The sequence below is a fragment of the Danio rerio genome, chromosome 19, assembly GCF_052040795.2.
Source record: "Danio rerio strain M-AB ecotype USA chromosome 19, GRCz13ab, whole genome shotgun sequence".
In the NCBI taxonomy this organism is placed as follows: Eukaryota; Metazoa; Chordata; class Actinopteri; order Cypriniformes; family Danionidae; genus Danio; species Danio rerio.
Window position 1 is genome coordinate 10401652 of NC_141039.2, and position 17324 is coordinate 10418975.

Sequence of the window (17324 nt, forward strand, 5' to 3'; positions counted from 1 at the left end):
CCAGAAGTAGTAAGTCATCCGGCTACTTCTCGCATACTGATTTTCGAATTCTATGAATTCGGACACACTACTCGGCACGCATACTGATTTTAGTGTACTGTGTGGTATGGAAGTATGCGGTTTCGGACGCAGCCCAACTTTCCCTCACACTTCTGATAATATCCAGCTGAGCACAACGTCTTCATGACTTGATTCAACCGAGACCTGCTATAGTGTTTGTTGGCGGGGCCGCAGGTTTCAATTATTCCTGGTTTGCGCACACAACAATTGGGCAGGGCTTAAGTTTCGTATCGACGTCACGCCGAAAAGGCTAAAGACTCGTTATTAAGACGATTCATTTGAAGCACTTTGAGTCGACTCTTTTATAGATGAATCAATAGTTTTAAACACTGTGCACAGATTTAAGCCTTAGCTGGATACTTCAACTTCACTTAGAACTGTGTTACACACTACATTGAAGGTCATTTTCAAAAACCCATAATAGGGGCTCTGTAAACTAAATAAAAATCTACATTATCGATGCTGAAAATAGTCACATCAGTCTTTTGAAGATTGGAAGATTTCAGTGGCTGGACAACACTTCTGTGCATATACCCCATTAGTAAAATAACACACTCTACATCAGCTTCGCGTGACTAAAATAGTTTTAAAACAGAACATTACCAACAGAAATACTTCAGCCATAGTGTCGTCCACCATCCAGCGTGCAAAAGTAACTCCAATATTGATTCAGGATTTTAAAAAAAGTTTCGATTCAACATTTGTTTTTACCGCTGTCACTCTCTCGTATGCAGGTGAGCACGGCGCACGTGCACATGCAACTGGCGTATCTGCGTAAACAGGGGTGTGCAAATGTACACATCCACATTTGTTGACAGACAGTTTGGGGTATTTATCAGAATTATGGGAGTTGTTGGCCTGACAAATTTTAATTGGATGAACATTTTTTTTTTTGTTTTGTCTTACCTAGAATATAAAAATACATATAAACACATTTAGACATTTACCTTAATCATTACTATTGGAGTGCGAATAGAATTTCAACCAGCACAACAAAAAATATTTTTGAAGACAATCACCTACTGCACCTTTAAAATGCTTTTTGCAGAGATCCTAAGATCCTAAATATGAATAACCACCCTGTTTTCCTAAATGTTTTGCAGGGCTGTTCTTTTCAGTCCTGTTGTTTTCTCTCTTCCGGTTTTTGAAAAACTGTCTGAAGTTGCCTTTGGGTTTACTGAGATCAACAGGTTTCTTAACAGAGTTAACTACATGATAGAAAAGCTCATAGAGGATTATGACAGAGATGAGTAAGTATCATGAAATATCTATGTGACTCTTATTTTTCAAAGTCTTACTTTGTTACTTACAAAGTATGAAATGTATGGAAAACGCCACAATAAATTAACCTTACCTCACCTCCGATAAGAGGTTGTGCCAGGCAAAAAGAGCGTGGGCGCGGTCTTCCAACGTGTTCCCTGGCTCTTACTTATCCCACTTCAGCAGAAGATTTACGGATTTAGATATATTTTTTGGGAGCCACAATGTGTCTAGTCAATTTCTAGGAATTAAATACGACAGTACGTTGGGAAAGCGTGCAGTCCCGATAGGAAGGACGCTGTGGAGGCCACCTGCTAACCAAGTGGTGAGACTTGGTGGCAAAAGAGCATATGGAGTATCCCTGAGAAGGGCGAGTCCACATATGAATATAGGATGGTTAGTGGTGAGGGAATTAATTTAATTTAACATGTCAGACTTAATATGCATTATGCCAGTGTGTAAACTATTAAATTAATTAATTCAAAGTAATTTCACCTAATAGTGACAGTTTCAAGAAAACAAGTATGGTTAAAATATATTAAACATTAAGTCTGTAAAATAAACTGTAAAATAAAAAGTTCTGATAATCAGTCCTTGATTGTAAATGTTGTATTGTCGTCTTTCAGTTTGTTTTTCAGCTTTGATTTTGCTAGGCAGTTACAAAGACATTGCTAGGGTGTTTTGAATGGTTGTAAAGGTGTTGCTAGGCTGTTTCTGTGGTGTGCTGAGTGTTTGCTAGGTGGTTGCTAAGGTGTTGCTAGCCTGTTGCTAGGGTGTTCCGGGTAGTTAATAAGGTGTTACTAGGTGGTTGATAAGGTGTTGCTAGGCAGCTGCAAGTTGCTGCTATGCAGTTACTAGGGTGTTCTGAGTATATGCTAAGGTCGTTGCTAGGGTGTTTTATGTGGTTTGCTAAGATGTTGCTAGGCTGTTCTGAGTGGTTGCTAGGTGGTTGCTAAGGTGCTGCTAGACGGTTGCCAGGGTGTTCTGGGCGGTTGCTAAGGCGTTGCTAGGTGGTTGCTAAGGTGTTGGTAGGCAGTTCCTAACGTGTTCTAGGTCATTGCTAAGGTGTTGCTAGGTGGGTGCTAGGGTGTTTTTATCAGTTGCTAGGTGGTTGCTAAGGTGTTACTAGGTGGTTGCTAATGTGTTGCTAGGTGGTTGCTAAGGTGTTACTAGGCGGTTGCTAAGGTGTTCTAGTTTGTTTCTAAGGTGTTGCAAGGTAGTTGCTAGGGTGTTTTGAGTGGCTGCTAGGCGGTTGCTTAGGTGCTGCCAGGTGGCAGCTGGGTGGTTGCTAAGGTGTTCTGAACAGTTGCTAAGGTGTTGCTAGGTGGTCGTTAAGGTTTTGCTAGGCGGTTGCTAAGGTGTTCTTGGTCGTTGCTAAGATGTAGCTAGGTGGTTGCCAGGGTATTTTGTGTGGTTGCTAGGTGGTTACTATGGTTTTGCTAGGTGGTTGCTAAGGTGTTGCTAGGTGGTTGCTAAGGTATTGCTCTGTGGTTGCTAATGTGTTGCTAGGTGGTTACTATGGTGTTACTAGGCGGTTGCTAAGGTGTTCTAGTTTGTTTCTAAGATGTTGCAAGGTAGTTGCTAGGCTGATTTGAGTGGCTGCTAGGCGGTTGCTTAGGTGCTGCCAGGTGGCAGCTGAGTGGTTGCTAAGGTTTTCTGAACAGTTGCTACGGTGTTGCTAGGTGGTTGTTAAGGTTTTGTTAGGTGGTTGCTAAGATGTTCTTGGTCGTTGCTAAGATGTAGCTAGGTGGTTGCCAGGGTATTTTGTGTGGTTGCTAGGTGGTTACAATGGTTTTGCTAGGTGGTTGCTAAGGTGTTGCTAGGTGGTTGCTAAGGTATTGCTCTGTGGTTGCTAATGTGTTGCTAGATGGTTGCTATGGTGTTACTAGGCGGTTGCTAAGGTGTTCTAGTTTGTTTCTAAGATGTTGCAAGGTAGTTGCTAGGCTGTTTTGAGTGTCTGCTAGGCGGTTGCTTAGGTGCTGCCAGGTGGTAGCTGAGTGGTTGCTAAGGTGTTCTGAACAGTTGCTACGGTGTTGCTAGGTGGTTGTTAAGGTTTTGCTAGGTGGTTGCTAAGGTGTTCTTGGTCGTTGCTAAGGTGTAGCTAGGTGGTTGATAGGGTATTCTGTGTGGTTGCTAGGTGGTTACTATGGTGTTGCTAGGTGGTTGCTAAGGTGTTGCTAGGCTGTTGCTAAGGTTTTCTAAATAGTTGCTAACGTAAATTAGCATGGTTTTAGTATGAATTAGCATGTTGCTAGCATGTTTTTAGCATACATTAGCATGTTATTAGCATTAATTTAGTATGAATTAGCATGTTGTTAGCATGTTTCTAGTATGGCTTAGTATATTAGTATGGATTGGTTTGTTGTTAGTTTGTCCAAAGTAAAGTAAATGGCAATTTTTTATAATGAAAGTCTATTGTACAGTTACTAGGGTGTCGTTAGTGGTTGCCAGGGCATGACTAGTAAGCTGAAAGGTCATCGGTGATTGGCAGATTGGTAGTCTAGAGTTAAATGAGCCCAACCTTAAATCTGTGTGACAGTCTGGCGCAAAGTTATGAGGTCATAAATTTTAGTGCAAAGTCAATAGGACTTTTCTGAATTTTCCAGGACAGTTTTGGGAAAACCGTAAGTCGGATCAGTTGGAGAAGACATAGCAACTTAATTCAGTATAGTTTGGAGCTTTGTAGTGAGTTTGGTGGTTGTAGCATGAATGGTCTAGGAGGAGATGCATTCTTAGTATAGTCTAAGAAGAAGAAGAATATTAAGGTTATGTCTTATAACAGTGTTGGCTTTTCTCAAGCCACCAGAAAATGATTAAGATGGAAGCGCACTTTAACTGAAAGTTCTGATATTAATACCTTTTGCTGATTTTAGTTCATCAAAATAGAATTGCATATTTGGGTTATTTCATGATCCATTATGTAATGTTCGCATTTTAGCTGTGTATTTGTAAATGAAAAAAACAAAAAACAAACGGCTAATTGATTAAAAAAAATCTTGTAGAATTTTGTCATTGTTAACTCATGTTGACTAATAAAGTTATGTACAGTAGTGTAACAAATGCCATTCTATTTACATCAGTGTTGCTTTATGTTGGTTCCCCTCTGTCTTTTAGACTAGACTCTTTGAGCATGAGCATGTCTAAAATTCTTATGAGATTTAATGAAGTCTTCCAAGAGGAGAAAAGCCATCACCACTATTCCCCCAAGTCACTGCCTTTACGGTAAGATGGGGTTAAAAAAAATGTAAGATACACAATAAATTATCTTAAGATGAGATCACATTTCAGCAACGACAAGTTGTCTGCTTTTTTATCCACATGACTAGTTCTTCAATGCATACTGTATATAATATATTCCTCCTCATAATCATCTTTTGTTTGGTGTAGACTTATCAGGAGAGCGTTTTTAGGTTATTGGATGGTGTACCACAAATTTGAAAATGAGATCTATATGGGCACAACAGAGACTGAAATAGAGAGGTAAGCAGGGTCTTTTTATGCTCTTTAACACACAGTGCTCAGCATATACAAGTACACCCTCACAAATCTCAATCAATCAATATTTTCTATAGAATGCTTTATGAAATTAGATTTGTGCATTAGTCAGTACTGAAACCAAATCTGGAACTAATCTAACAAAATAACTTACGATAAGGGTCAAAAAATTAGTAGCTCAAATTGATGTTGAAGAAAAAATTTAGATAATTTCAAAAAAGAACCAAAAATGAATCCAATTCCTCTTTATTTCTATAGCTCTTTTACAATGTGGATTGTGTCAAAGCAGCTTAAGATAGAAGTTCTAGTGAACTGAAATTGAAACTGTGTCAGTCCAGTTTTCAGAGTTGAAGTTCCGTTCAGTGTGGTTTCATTTTCACTGCTGAATGTCCAAACACTGAAGAGCAAACTTATCGATGAGCAGCTCCACAAGTCCCAAACCAAGCAAGCCAGTGGCGACGAACAGACTTCACCAATTGACGAAAGTGAAGGAAAAAACTTCCATAGAGATCTCAGGCTTTGTTGGCCATGACCATTTCTCCTTTGGACAAACTTCTCGTGCAGAGCTGTAGTCTAGGCGCTGGAGTCTGGAGAACTCTGGACGTCCATTTTGGAGAAGCTAGAGGTGTGAGTAGGTCAGCAGCGGGTGTACAGGCTATCCCACGGGATCAAAGCGGAAACTTGTCTGTCACTGTGGTCTTCACTCATGCTCTCCACTCTACCATGACTGCCACTGCATCTGCTCAAGATACGGCCTGGCCTAGGATTATGGAGACCTCTAGAAGTCCTCTATGGTTGGCATCATCTCTCCACAGGACTTGGATCACAACAATGGCGCTGCACAATCTCTAGAGGGCTTGAGATATCCCCTGGTGTAAATGAAGAACAAAGAAAACAATTATGGCTCGTTTCCACTGACTGGTACAGTACGGTACGGTTCGGTACGGGTCACCTTTATCAGGCTTGCGTTTCCACTACCAAGGGTATCCTTTTAGTGGGCGTACAGACCCTTACAATCTCCGATGTTACTAACTTCAGAAAAACCACACACAGCAGATATTTCGTCCTTATTTAGGTTAAAAACAACACAAAATATAGCCTACAGTCAGTGAAAACCTCTTATGTGTTTCTGTAATCTTCAGCAGCACGTGTAGCCTCTGTTAGAGAGTCATTCCATCATTCCCAGTTCATAATAGTCCAAAAGGGGATGATAAAAATTAAAACAAGGCAGTTTGTTCACGTTTGCTGAACTTTTGCTCCCTTTTCCAGGGTTCTTTTTTTTTTCTTGCTTCACTCTCACATTTGTAAGTGTCTGATAGGATCGGGTTTCAAAAGCACGTCAATAAACAAGCGCACGTTATTATCATCAGCTCAAGAGGTTTGTTATTTCAGATATAGACGAGCGACGAGCGCAAGCAAGAAAGCAAAAATGCTCGCGCTTCAGACTAGCTCGTAAAAAACCACGAGGCACAGGGTAGATTCTGCTCTACTCCATGGCTTTGTGGCTGTTCATCAAGACGAAGACAAGGCAAGGTTTTCTTGAGCCCGGTTCGACCATGGCTCGTTACTATGTGTATATATAATTCCGCTGTAATCTCTCGGCTGTGTATAACCATGGCAGGTTTTTTGTTTTACTCTGGCTTCTTGCGAAAGCGAATGATGTATCTCTGTAAACCAATAGGGTTCGGCTGCGCATCTAGCTTCGCCTTTTGGTAGACTCTTTCATGTTTGGTACCCTTTCGAAAGGGTGCCGAAAAAGTGGTATGGTACGGTTCGGTACGCCTTTTGACAGTGGAAACGGGCCATTAGTGTAGCTGCTGTTCATAGTGTATCAAAAATCAAGAGACCCCCCAATAATTCTGTAGTCTGTAATTTTCAATATTTTGCATTAATTTATATGATCTTTCTATTTCTAAAGATGTTCGATGACTAAAATATCATTTTAATAAATATATCCATTTAATAAATCTGTTTTGTTCAAATGCACCAAAATACATTGCCTATATTCACTGAGAAATGCTTGCAAATATTCATTTTCAAAATGGTTGTACTCAATTATGCCGAGCATATGTCTTGGGGTCAGATTTACTAAACAAAGCAAATCATTTAAAAAGTAGAAAGCTATAAAAATACAGAAGAGGAAGAAACCATCAGCAGGTGATATGACAAAAATACAGCAGCTAGTTTCCATAATGACCAACGCAATCAAAAACCCAACTCAATCCATTATTTTTCAGTGCTCATGCCGCTTTTTTGTAAACCCTGACATCAGCTTTGCGACTAGTAATAAAGATAGTGAATCTGGCCCTTAACAAACAGTTAAACTTTGAAATAATGTTTCATTTTTTTGTTCGACAGTGTATGGATTAATGCGAAGAAAATCATCATTAATGAGATGGTGAAAAGTAAAGCATTTACTCGACAACAGCTTCAAGAAGCACCAAAGTAAGCCCACCATTTAAAACTTTGCATTGACTTGGACCCAAGTTACAGAGCCAATAATGATAATAATGTCCTATAAGGAGCTAAGAAATAGGCTAGAGAAGATTCCACCTAGTTGTACTAATCTGCCTCCATACAGTGGATCTGGAATACCTTTGCTCCATTTTTTTACTTGAATCTTTTATTAAATAAAAAATGTTAAAGAGATTAAAGATGTAAATGAAAGTTAATATTGCACCTTCAGTAAAATTAACACATACATGTGTGTATCAGCAATAGACACATCGCATGGTTAGATTATTAAAGAAAAGAATATTAAGATGTTATTATGGTGACTTGACTAAGCCAACAAACTGTTATGCTTCATAAACTTCTTCTTAGACTATTTTAAGAACACATCTCCTCCTAGACCTTTCATACTACAACCGAAAGGGGTCTGGATGCAAACCTGGTGCAGTGCAATCTGAGCTGCATCCAATGCTGCAGTGACGTCACTCGCTCCATTTGAGTTCATTGTGTCTGACAGTGCATCGCTTAGTGATGCAATCTCAGCTTGCATCATAAAGGCTGCATCCATATTCTATTGCTACAACCACCAAACCAACTCCAAACCTTCGAACTATACTGAATTAACTTGCTATAGCAACACCTTAGCAACTGCCTAGCACTCCTTAGCAACCACTCAGAACACCATAACCACCTAGCAACACTTTAGCAACCACCTAGAACACCTTAGCAAACGCCTAGCAACAAAATAGCAATCGCCATTTGTTTTTTCAGGTTATTTATTTTTAATAAGCTTGAAACAATTTCAAAAAAATCTTTTTTCACATTGTCATTATGGGGTATTGTGTGTAGAATGTTGAGGAAATAAATTAATTGAATCCATTTATTTATCTATTTTAATCATTTGACAGCCCTCACATATATATATATATATATATATATATATATATATATATATATATATATATATATACATATATATATATATATATATATATATATATATATATATATATATATATATATATATATATGTAGCTCCCTCCAGCAACAAACGAGCAAGAGTCTTTGGTTTCTACTGACTGGTTTATTTTCATAGCAAGTCTTCAGTTCTCAACATAGAGCAAACCACAAGACATCAGGGGTGTACCAGACGTAAGAACTAAAAAACATACAACAATGAATTACAACAGTGCATTTCCATATCAAATTAATCCAAATCACCACATTAAGGTCACACATAACACTGGATCACATAATCTTAACTAATACAATTTAACTTTATAAATAGCACCGCTCATAAACAAACAGTTAAATGCACACACCAAACAAACAACAACAACAACACACTTCAAATCAAACAAACCAACAAATCATACAAAACAAACATACCTCATTGGCTGGTTACGGAAGGGAGAAACTCAAGAAAAGCATAAGCATTCCTTAGCTTGTTGAATGCTTGGAAGTGAATGCATTTGTCTCTCTACTCACAGTGGTGCATCATTTTTATAGTTCCCCTTGAAATTAGCTCCGCCTTAATTAGTTCCTAGGTGAACTGGCATAAGATCTTAAACACACATGACATCTGCTACACGCCCACCAAATCACTTGTGATTTTTTCCTTTTTTATAAATCACACTTAAACACAATTATGAAAATTAATGCAACCCATGGAGTGATAGTGTGAAATCAAGCAGTCTTCAATCAGCTTCAAGAAGAATGACTACCTTCTGTATTGGACGCTCAAGGTAACTTGGTTTAGACAATCGCTTACCCTTTCCATCAAGCGAAGAGTCACTCATTAACAACTTGATTTGTCTCACTTTGCCATCCTTTCCTTGGTACACGTCTACCACCTTTGCCAATTTCCACTTGTTACGTGGTGAAACATCATCTTTAAGGATAACTATGTCATTCACTTTAACATTCCTACGATTCTTATTCCATTTCTGTCTTTGCTGAAGATTTAAAAGATACTCTTTTCTCCAGCGCGACCAGAAGTTGTTGACTAAATACTGCACTTTGCGCCATCGTTTACGGAGATAAAGATCTTCTTTGACAAACACTCCAGGTGGTGGTTCCACAATCATAGACTTCATTGTCAAGATGTGATTTGGGGTAAGAGGTTCTGGACCTAGAGGGTCATTCAAATGCTCAACAGTCAAAGGCCTGCTATTCACAATAGCCATAACCTCATACAACAGAGTTCGCAGGGAAGTACTGTCAAGTGCCCCAGGACATTGGTCAAGAACAGGAGTCAAAACATTTCTTACGGTACGTATCTGTCTTTCCCAGACACCTCCCATATGACTTGCTGATGGAATGTTCATGATCAACTCGCAGCCAAGTTTCTTTATCTGCCCTTGATCCATTGTTTTCAATGTGCTCATAAATTCTCTGCTTGCCCCCACAAAGTTCGTACCCTGATCACATCGAATTTGGCGAACTGTTCCACGAATGGCTATAAAGGAGCGGAGAGCATTAATAAATGCATCAGTAGACAGAGCATCAAGCATTTCAATGTGTATGGCTCTGGAACACATACAAGTCAACAATAACCCATAGCGTTTGAGTTGCCTTCTACCATCGGTAACATAAAAAGGTCCAAAACAATCCATTCCACACAATAGAAAAGGTGGAGTTGGCTGCACACGATCTTCAGGAAGATCAGCCATTTTCTGTTCTTCTACACACCTTCTAAATTTCCTACATTTCAGGCATTTGTATATGTGAGAAGAAACAGCACTACTGCATCCAAGAATCCATATACCCATATACATGTTTTGAATGGTTGTAAAGGTGTTGCTAGGCTGTTTCTAAGGTGTGCTGAGTGTTTGCTAGGTGGTTGCTAAGGTGTTGCTAGCCTGTTGCTAGGGTGTTCCGGGTAGTTAATAAGGTGTTACTAGGTGGTTGATAAGGTGTTGCTAGGCAGCTGCAAGTTGCTGCTATGCAGTTACTAGGGTGTTCTGAGTATATGCTAAGGCGTTGCTAGGGTGTTTTATGTGGTTTGCTAAGATGTTGCTAGGCTGTTCTGAGTGGTTGCTAGGTGGTTGCTAAGGTGCTGCTAGACGGTTGCCAGGGTGTTCTGAGCGGTTGCTAAGGCGTTGCTAGGTGGTTGCTAAGGTGTTGGTAGGCAGTTCCTAACGTGTTCTAGGTCATTGCTAAGGTGTTGCTAGGTGGGTGCTAGGGTGTTTTTATCAGTTGCTAGGTGGTTGCTAAGGTGTTACTAGGTGGTTGCTAATGTGTTGCTAGGTGGTTGCTAAGGTGTTACTAGGCGGTTGCTAAGGTGTTCTAGTTTGTTTCTAAGGTGTTGCAAGGTAGTTGCTAGGGTGTTTTGAGTGGCTGCTAGGCGGTTGCTTAGGTGCTGCCAGGTGGCTGCTGGGTGGTTGCTAAGGTGTTCTGAACAGTTGCTAAGGTGTTGCTAGGTGGTCGTTAAGGTTTTGCTAGGCGGTTGCTAAGGTGTTCTTGGTCGTTGCTAAGATGTAGCTAGGTGGTTGCCAGGGTATTTTGTGTGGTTGCTAGGTGGTTACTATGGTTTTGCTAGGTGGTTGCTAAGGTGTTGCTAGGTGGTTGCTAAGGTATTGCTCTGTGGTTGCTAATGTGTTGCTAGGTGGTTACTATGGTGTTACTAGGCGGTTGCTAAGGTGTTCTAGTTTGTTTCTAAGATGTTGCAAGGTAGTTGCTAGGCTGATTTGAGTGGCTGCTAGGCGGTTGCTTAGGTGCTGCCAGGTGGCAGCTGAGTGGTTGCTAAGGTGTTCTGAACAGTTGCTACGGTGTTGCTAGGTGGTTGTTAAGGTTTAGTTAGGTGGTTGCTAAGATGTTCTTGGTCGTTGCTAAGATGTAGCTAGGTGGTTGCCAGGGTATTTTGTGTGGTTGCTAGGTGGTTACAATGGTTTTGCTAGGTGGTTGCTAAGGTGTTGCTAGGTGGTTGCTAAGGTATTGCTCTGTGGTTGCTAATGTGTTGCTAGATGGTTGCTATGGTGTTACTAGGCGGTTGCTAAGGTGTTCTAGTTTGTTTCTAAGATGTTGCAAGGTAGTTGCTAGGCTGTTTTGAGTGTCTGCTAGGCGGTTGCTTAGGTGCTGCCAGGTGGTAGCTGAGTGGTTGCTAAGGTGTTCTGAACAGTTGCTACGGTGTTGCTAGGTGGTTGTTAAGGTTTTGCTAGGTGGTTGCTAAGGTGTTCTTGGTCGTTGCTAAGGTGTAGCTAGGTGGTTGATAGGGTATTCTGTGTGGTTGCTAGGTGGTTACTATGGTGTTGCTAGGTGGTTGCTAAGGTGTTGCTAGGCTGTTGCTAAGGTTTTCTAAATAGTTGCTAACGTAAATTAGCATGGTTTTAGTATGAATTAGCATGTTGCTAGCATGTTTTTAGCATACATTAGCATGTTATTAGCATTAATTTAGTATGAATTAGCATGTTGTTAGCATGTTTCTAGTATGGCTTAGTATATTAGTATGGATTGGTTTGTTGTTAGTTTGTCCAAAGTAAAGTAAATGGCAATTTTTTATAATGAAAGTCTATTGTACAGTTACTAGGGTGTTGTTAGTGGTTGCCAGGGCATGACTAGTAAGCTGAAAGGTCATCGGTGATTGGCAGATTGGTAGTCCAGAGTTAAATGAGCCCAACCTTAAATCTGTGTGACAGTCTGGCGCAAAGTTATGAGGTCATAAATTTTAGTGCAAAGTCAATAGGACTTTTCTGAATTTTCCAGGACAGTTTTGGGAAAACCGTAAGTCGGATCAGTTGGAGAAGACATAGCAACTTAATTCAGTATAGTTTGGAGCTTTGTAGTGAGTTTGGTGGTTGTAGCATGAATGGTCTAGGAGGAGATGCATTCTTAGTATAGTCTAAGAAGAAGAAGAATATTAAGGTTATGTCTTATAACAGTGTTGGCTTTTCTCAAGCCACCAGAAAATGATTAAGATGGAAGCGCACTTTAACTGAAAGTTCTGATATTAATACCTTTTGCTGATTTTAGTTCATCAAAATAGAATTGCATATTTGGGTTATTTCATGATCCATTATGTAATGTTCGCATTTTAGCTGTGTATTTGTAAATGAAAAAAACAAAAAACAAACGGCTAATTGATAAAAAAAAATCTTGTAGAATTTTGTCATTGTTAACTCATGTTGACTAATAAAGTTATGTACAGTAGTGTAACAAATGCCATTCTATTTACATCAGTGTTGCTTTATGTTGGTTCCCCTCTGTCTTTTAGACTAGACTCTTTGAGCATGAGCATGTCTAAAATTCTTATGAGATTTAATGAAGTCTTCCAAGAGGAGAAAAGCCATCACCACTATTCCCCCAAGTCACTGCCTTTACGGTAAGATGGGGTTAAAAAAAATGTAAGATACACAATAAATTATCTTAAGATGAGATCACATTTCAGCAACGACAAGTTGTCTGCTTTTTTATCCACATGACTAGTTCTTCAATGCATACTGTATATAATATATTCCTCCTCATAATCATCTTTTGTTTGGTGTAGACTTATCAGGAGAGCGTTTTTAGGTTATTGGATGGTGTACCACAAATTTGAAAATGAGATCTATATGGGCACAACAGAGACTGAAATAGAGAGGTAAGCAGGGTCTTTTTATGCTCTTTAACACACAGTGCTCAGCATATACAAGTACACCCTCACAAATCTCAATCAATCAATATTTTCTATAGAATGCTTTATGAAATTAGATTTGTGCATTAGTCAGTACTGAAACCAAATCTGGAACTAATCTAACAAAATAACTTACGATAAGGGTCAAAAAATTAGTAGCTCAAATTGATGTTGAAGAAAAAATTTAGATAATTTCAAAAAAGAACCAAAAATGAATCCAATTCCTCTTTATTTCTATAGCTCTTTTACAATGTGGATTGTGTCAAAGCAGCTTAAGATAGAAGTTCTAGTGAACTGAAATTGAAACTGTGTCAGTCCAGTTTTCAGAGTTGAAGTTCCGTTCAGTGTGGTTTCATTTTCACTGCTGAATGTCCAAACACTGAAGAGCAAACTTATCGATGAGCAGCTCCACAAGTCCCAAACCAAGCAAGCCAGTGGCGACGAACAGACTTCACCAATTGACGAAAGTGAAGGAAAAAACTTCCATAGAGATCTCAGGCTTTGTTGGCCATGACCATTTCTCCTTTGGACAAACTTCTCGTGCAGAGCTGTAGTCTAGGCGCTGGAGTCTGGAGAACTCTGGACGTCCATTTTGGAGAAGCTAGAGGTGTGAGTAGGTCAGCAGCGGGTGTACAGGCTATCCCACGGGATCAAAGCGGAAACTTGTCTGTCACTGTGGTCTTCACTCATGCTCTCCACTCTACCATGACTGCCACTGCATCTGCTCAAGATACGGCCTGGCCTAGGATTATGGAGACCTCTAGAAGTCCTCTATGGTTGGCATCATCTCTCCACAGGACTTGGATCACAACAATGGCGCTGCACAATCTCTAGAGGGCTTGAGATATCCCCTGGTGTAAATGAAGAACAAAGAAAACAATTATGGCTCGTTTCCACTGACTGGTACAGTACGGTACGGTTCGGTACGGGTCACCTTTATCAGGCTTGCGTTTCCACTGCCAAGGGTATCCTTTTAGTGGGCGTACAGACCCTTACAATCTCCGATGTTACTAACTTCAGAAAAACCACACACAGCAGATATTTCGTCCTTATTTAGGTTAAAAACAACACAAAATATAGCCTACAGTCAGTGAAAACCTCTTATGTGTTTCTGTAATCTTCAGCAGCACGTGTAGCCTCTGTTAGAGAGTCATTCCATCATTCCCAGTTCATAATAGTCCAAAAGGGGATGATAAAAATTAAAACAAGGCAGTTTGTTCACGTTTGCTGAACTTTTGCTCCCTTTTCCAGGGTTCTTTTTTTTTTCTTGCTTCACTCTCACATTTGTAAGTGTCTGATAGGATCGGGTTTCAAAAGCACGTCAATAAACAAGCGCACGTTATTATCATCAGCTCAAGAGGTTTGTTATTTCAGATATAGACGAGCGACGAGCGCAAGCAAGAAAGCAAAAATCCTCGCGCTTCAGACTAGCTCGCAAAAAACCACGAGGCACAGGGTAGATTCTGCTCTACTCCATGGCTTTGTGGCTGTTCATCAAGACGAAGACAAGGCAAGGTTTTCTTGAGCCCGGTTCGACCATGGCTCGTTACTATGTGTATATATAATTCCGCTGTAATCTCTCGGCTGTGTATAACCATGGCAGGTTTTTTGTTTTACTCTGGCTTCTTGCGAAAGCGAATGATGTATCTCTGTAAATCAATAGGGTTCGGCTGCGCATCTAGCTTCGCCTTTTGGTAGACTCTTTCATGTTTGGTACCCTTTCGAAAGGGTGCCGAAAAAGTGGTATGGTACGGTTCGGTACGCCTTTTGACAGTGGAAACGGGCCATTAGTTTAGCTGCTGTTCATAGTGTATCAAAAATCAAGAGACCCCCCAATAATTCTGTAGTCTGTAATTTTCAATATTTTGCATTAATTTATATGATCTTTTTATTTCTAAAGATGTTCGATGACTAAAATATCATTTTAATAAATATATCCATTTAATAAATCTGTTTTGTTCAAATGCACCAAAATACATTGCCTATATTCACTGAGAAATGCTTGCAAATATTCATTTTCAAAATGGTTGTACTCAATTATGCCGAGCATATGTCTTGGGGTCAGATTTACTAAACAAAGCAAATCATTTAAAAAGTAGAAAGCTATAAAAATACAGAAGAGGAAGAAACCATCAGCAGGTGATATGACAAAAATACAGCAGCTAGTTTCCATAATGACCAACGCAATCAAAAACCCAACTCAATCAATTATTTTTCAGTGCTCATGCCGCTTTTTTTGTAAACCCTGACATCAGCTTTGCGACTAGTAATAAAGATAGTGAATCTGGCCCTTAACAAACAGTTAAACTTTGAAATAATGTTTCATTTTTTTGTTCGACAGTGTATGGATTAATGCGAAGAAAATCATCATTAATGAGATGGTGAAAAGTAAAGCATTTACTCGACAACAGCTTCAAGAAGCACCAAAGTAAGCCCACCATTTAAAACTTTGCATTGACTTGGACCCAAGTTACAGAGCCAATAATGATAATAATGTCCTATAAGGAGCTAAGAAATAGGCTAGAGAAGATTCCACCTAGTTGTACTAATCTGCCTCCATACAGTGGATCTGGAATACCTTTGCTCCATTTTTTTACTTGAATCTTTTATTAAATAAAAAATGTTAAAGAGATTAAAGATGCAAATGAAAGTTAATATTGCACCTTCAGTAAAATTAACACATACATGTGTGTATCAGCAATAGACACATCACATGGTTAGATTATTAAAGAAAAGAATATTAAGATGTTATTATGGTGACTTGACTAAGCCAACAAACTGTTATGCTTCATAAACTTCTTCTTAGACTATTTTAAGAACACATCTCCTCCTAGACCTTTCATACTACAACCGAAAGGGGTCTGGATGCAAACCTGGTGCAGTGCAATCTGAGCTGCATCCAATGCTGCAGTGACGTCACTCGCTCCATTTGAGTTCATTGTGTCTGACAGTGCATCGCTTAGTGATGCAATCTCAGCTTGCATCATAAAGGCTGCATCCATATTCTATTGCTACAACCACCAAACCAACTCCAAACCTTCGAACTATACTAAATTAACTTGCTATAGCAACACCTTAGCAACTGCCTAGCACTCCTTAGCAACCACTCAGAACACCATAACCACCTAGCAACACTTTAGCAACCACCTAGAACACCTTAGCAAACGCCTAGCAACAAAATAGCAATCGCCATTTGTTTTTTCAGGTTATTTATTTTTAATAAGCTTGAAACAATTTCAAAAAAATCTTTTTTCACATTGTCATTATGGGGTATTGTGTGTAGAATGTTGAGGAAATAAATTAATTGAATCCATTTATTTATCTATTTTAATCATTTGACAGCCCTCACATATATATATATATATATATATATATATATATATATATATATATATATACATATATATATATATATATATATATATATATATATATATATATATATATATATATATATATATGTAGCTCCCTCCAGCAACAAACGAGCAAGAGTCTTTGGTTTCTACTGACTGGTTTATTTTCATAGCAAGTCTTCAGTTCTCAACATAGAGCAAACCACAAGACATCAGGGGTGTACCAGACGTAAGAACTAAAAAACATACAACAATGAATTACAACAGTGCATTTCCATATCAAATTAATCCAAATCACCACATTAAAGTCACACATAACACTGGATCACATAATCTTAACTAATACAATTTAACTTTATAAATAGCACCGCTCATAAACAAACAGTTAAATGCACACACCAAACAAACAACAACAACAACACACTTCAAATCAAACAAACCAACAAATCATACAAAACAAACATACCTCATTGGCTGGTTACGGAAGGGAGAAACTCAAGAAAAGCATAAGCATTCCTTAGCTTGTTGAATGCTTGGAAGTGAATGCATTTGTCTCTCTACTCACAGTGGTGCATCATTTTTATAGTTCCCCTTGAAATTAGCTCCGCCTTAATTAGTTCCTAGGTGAACTGGCATAAGATCTTAAACACACATGACATCTGCTACACGCCCACCAAATCACTTGTGATTTTTTCCTTTTTTATAAATCACACTTAAACACAATTATGAAAATTAATGCAACCCATGGAGTGATAGTGTGAAATCAAGCAGTCTTCAATCAGCTTCAAGAAGAATGACTACCTTCTGTATTGGACGCTCAAGGTAACTTGGTTTAGACAATCGCTTACCCTTTCCATCAAGCGAAGAGTCACTCATTAACAACTTGACTTGTCTCACTTTGCCATCCTTTCCTTGGTACACGTCTACCACCTTTGCCAATTTCCACTTGTTACGTGGTGAAACATCATCTTTAAGGATAACTATGTCATTCACTTTAACATTCCTACGATTCTTATTCCATTTCTGTCTTTGCTGAAGATTTAAAAGATACTCTTTTCTCCAGCGCGACCAGAAGTTGTTGACTAAATACTGCA

General features: G+C 39.1%; 2 protein-coding genes across 6 annotated transcripts in view; both read left to right on the plus strand.

Moving 5' to 3' along the window:
- Positions 1 to 17324, plus strand: part of si:rp71-15k1.1 — a 465095-nt gene that overhangs the window by 31594 nt on the left and 416177 nt on the right. The gene's annotated exons all lie outside the window — the stretch shown is intronic.
- The window catches only part of si:ch73-15n24.1, a 45502-nt gene that overhangs the window by 13277 nt on the left and 14901 nt on the right, over positions 1 to 17324 (plus strand). For 2 of the 5 annotated variants that reach the window (XM_087293961.1, XM_087293964.1), the window contains exons 13-19: positions 1164 to 1310; positions 4435 to 4542; positions 4708 to 4800; positions 7174 to 7260; positions 12479 to 12586; positions 12752 to 12844; positions 15219 to 15305. In XM_087293961.1, the coding sequence (XP_087150087.1) occupies positions 1164 to 1310; positions 4435 to 4542; positions 4708 to 4800; positions 7174 to 7260; positions 12479 to 12586; positions 12752 to 12844; positions 15219 to 15305 (723 nt within the window). Of the gene's footprint in view, positions 1 to 1163; positions 1311 to 4434; positions 4543 to 4707; positions 4801 to 7173; positions 7261 to 7691; positions 7894 to 10374; positions 12587 to 12751; positions 12845 to 15218; positions 15306 to 17324 lie in introns of those variants that run through there. The other 3 variants (XM_087293962.1, XM_087293965.1, XM_087293963.1) reach the window with 3 other exon arrangements.